This window comes from Silurus aristotelis (genome assembly GCF_946808225.1).
Source record: "Silurus aristotelis genome assembly, chromosome: 28".
Taxonomy (NCBI): Eukaryota; Metazoa; Chordata; class Actinopteri; order Siluriformes; family Siluridae; genus Silurus; species Silurus aristotelis.
Window position 1 is genome coordinate 85,001 of NC_139601.1, and position 2,500 is coordinate 87,500.

General features: G+C 42.3%; 2 protein-coding genes across 3 annotated transcripts in view; both read right to left on the bottom strand.

Moving 5' to 3' along the window:
• The window catches only part of cacna1sa (calcium channel, voltage-dependent, L type, alpha 1S subunit, a), a 27,358-nt gene extending 27,173 nt beyond the window's left edge, over positions 1-185 (bottom strand). Inside the window, exon 1 of the mRNA XM_083534612.1 lies at positions 38-185. The gene's annotated coding sequence lies outside the window, so the exon portion shown is untranslated. The remainder of the gene's footprint in view (positions 1-37) is intronic.
• Positions 186-1,417: 1,232 nt separating this feature from the next.
• LOC310721792 (achaete-scute homolog 5-like) overlaps positions 1,418-2,500 on the bottom strand; it is a 2,306-nt gene continuing 1,223 nt past the window's right edge. Inside the window, exons 2-3 of one of the 2 annotated variants that reach the window (XR_014532182.1) lie at positions 1,773-2,500; positions 1,418-1,428 (exon numbers count right to left, since the gene is read on the bottom strand). The exon at positions 1,773-2,500 is cut by the window's right edge and continues 672 nt beyond it. Coding sequence is in view for 1 of the 2 variants with exons in the window: in XM_083533772.1 (XP_083389898.1) it covers positions 2,325-2,500 (176 nt within the window). In the remaining variant the exon portion in view is untranslated. Of the gene's footprint in view, positions 1,429-1,644 lie in introns of those variants that run through there. The other variant, XM_083533772.1, reaches the window with a different exon arrangement.

The following is a 2,500-nucleotide window of genomic DNA, read 5'->3' on the forward strand; positions in this document are numbered from 1 at the left end:
CACACACACACACACACACACACACATCGATTAACACCACTACACACACATACACACACACCTGAAGAATGTTTTTTTCAAGTCTGGTCCTGTATTTTCTTCTTTCTTTACTCTCCCTCTCCAGGGCAATCTTTCCTTTACTATACTCTGTGTGTGTGTGTGTGTGTGTGTGGGGGGGGGGGGGGGGGTTTAAATGCAGCTGTCTTTTCTAAGAACAAATATAGACAATGCATGTCACTCAGTATGGAAGAGGAATGTGTGTGTGTGTGTGTGTGTGTGTGTGTGTGTGTGTGTGTGTGTGTGTGTGTGTTGTGTGTGTGTGTGTGTGTGCCCCCCACTGGAACCCCCACACTGACTTCTAGTTACCTCAGAGACCTCTACATTATTCATTATTCGGCTGTGTATTAATGATGTAGATGATTGTGTGTGTGTGTGTGTGTGTGTGTGTGTGTGTGTGTGTGTGTGTGTGTGTGTGTGTGCGCGCGCATGTGTGTTTTGTGGAGGTGCATCCTGAACACACACATGCACGCACATACACACACAGGGTTGGGTGTAATCTTCCACATGGTAATAAACACTCGAGGTTGTTGAGGAGAGAAAAGTTTAATGTAAAATTAGTTACAGATAGAACACTCCATTTCTCTACCAGCTCACTTCCTGTACATGACCTGTGTGTGTGTGTGTGTGTGTGTGTGTGTGTGTGTGTGTGTGTGTGTGTGTGTGTAGTGGCAGATTTAGATATGAATGACATGGGCAGTCACCCAGGACAGCATCTTGCCGGCAAATCTTACATGACAATTAAAAAATCCATCTGTGAACCTGGTCAGAACTTGGAGTGTGTGCCCACCACTCTGAAAAGTACCCTCACTCATACATCAGTCTTCAGAGCCTTCAGTCTCCTCAGTCTTCAGAGTTTTTAATGTACCTCGAGTTATGTCAAGTCAGCAAGGAGAACTGAATCCAAATTAAAATTATGGATACAAAAAACCTTCATGAGTCCAATTCAGAACAAAGAGGAAAAAAGTAGGGGGGAACGTCCAAAAATAAGTGAGTCTTTCACTCATCTGGCTTTGAGGATAGTAAAGGCTCATGCACTGAATGAAACAGGCTAATAACAGTATATCACATGCTATGTCTTCTATTCTATTACACACAGGGCATAATATGTAGTTTATTGTAATCTGTGTAGCATGCAGCAAAACAATGACAGGATACAAGTCTATTTGGATTGTAGTTAACTAGCAAGTAGAAAGTTTGACCCGGAACTGAAGAACTTGCCTGGCTTGCCACCAAATACCTTGACCTTGCTTAAGCTACTAATATTTATTTATGAATTGAAACTCTCTTTATACAAATTTGTGGACTGCTATTAAAACATGTCTTACTCTTCCAGCGACTGTAGCTGAAGCAGAGAGGAGCTTTTCAAAGCTAAAACTAATCAAATCATACCTGAGGTCCACCATGTAACAAGAGAACCTCCATGGCCTTGCTGTCAACAATATCCACCATGCTGGTCAGATTTTCCCCGAAAATGTAATCAATGCCTTTACATCAAAGAAAGCAAGAAAAGTCAGTTTTTAGGGAAGTGAATTTCAAGTGAAATTTTATTTGAATGTGTGAAATACTAATTTATTTGTGGTGCTGCTAATTTCTTTTAAAAATTATCGTACGTGCAGATTTTTGTTGGTTACTTCTCTTTTTAGGTGGCAGCGTGGTGGGGTTTGGCAGTGGGTCATGATGTGGTTCACACAGGGTTCCATTCATATTAGAACCGCCACTGTGTGTGTGTGTGTGTGTGTGTGTGTGTGTGTGTGTGTGTGTGTGTGTAAGGTGGATTGTGGGGTGTAGTGTGAAGTTTATAGGATGTAGTTTGTAAAGTTTAGTGTGTAGGGTGTTTATGTATAGGGTGTAGTTTGTAGGGTGTGGTTTGTAAGGTTTAGTGTGTAGTTCGTGGTGTTTAGGGTGTGGTGTGTTGTTTGTAATGTGTAGTTTGTAGGTTGTAGTGTGTATGGTTTCGTGTCTAAGGTGTAGTTTGTAAAGTGTTGTTTGTAATGTTTAGTGTGTAGGGTGTAGTTTGTAGGGTGAAGTGTGAGGGTTGTATTTTGTAGGGTGTAGTTTGTAGTGTGTAGGGTGTAGTGTATAGGGTGTAGGATGCAGTTTGTAACATGTAGTTTGTAGGGTGTTGTTTTTGGGGTTTAGTGTGAAGGGTGAAGTTTGTAGTGTGTAGGGTTTAGTATGTAGGGTGTAGTTTGAAGTTTGTAAGGTGTAGTGTGTAGGGTATCAGTGAGTCTGACAGGAGAAGATGTGTTCCTGCTGGTCTTTGCTCAGGTTCCAGCAGAATGCTTAGATTTTCCACAGTGGTGTCCAGGGAAGGACCTAATGGAGAGTTGTTGTGGACTGTCCTCTTGCTGAGTGTCAAGGTTCTCCCCCGGAGCTTCACGTTGCTCTACAAGCCTCTGCAGATGTTTGATGTAGCGGATGGCCGCTCGTAATGTCTCCA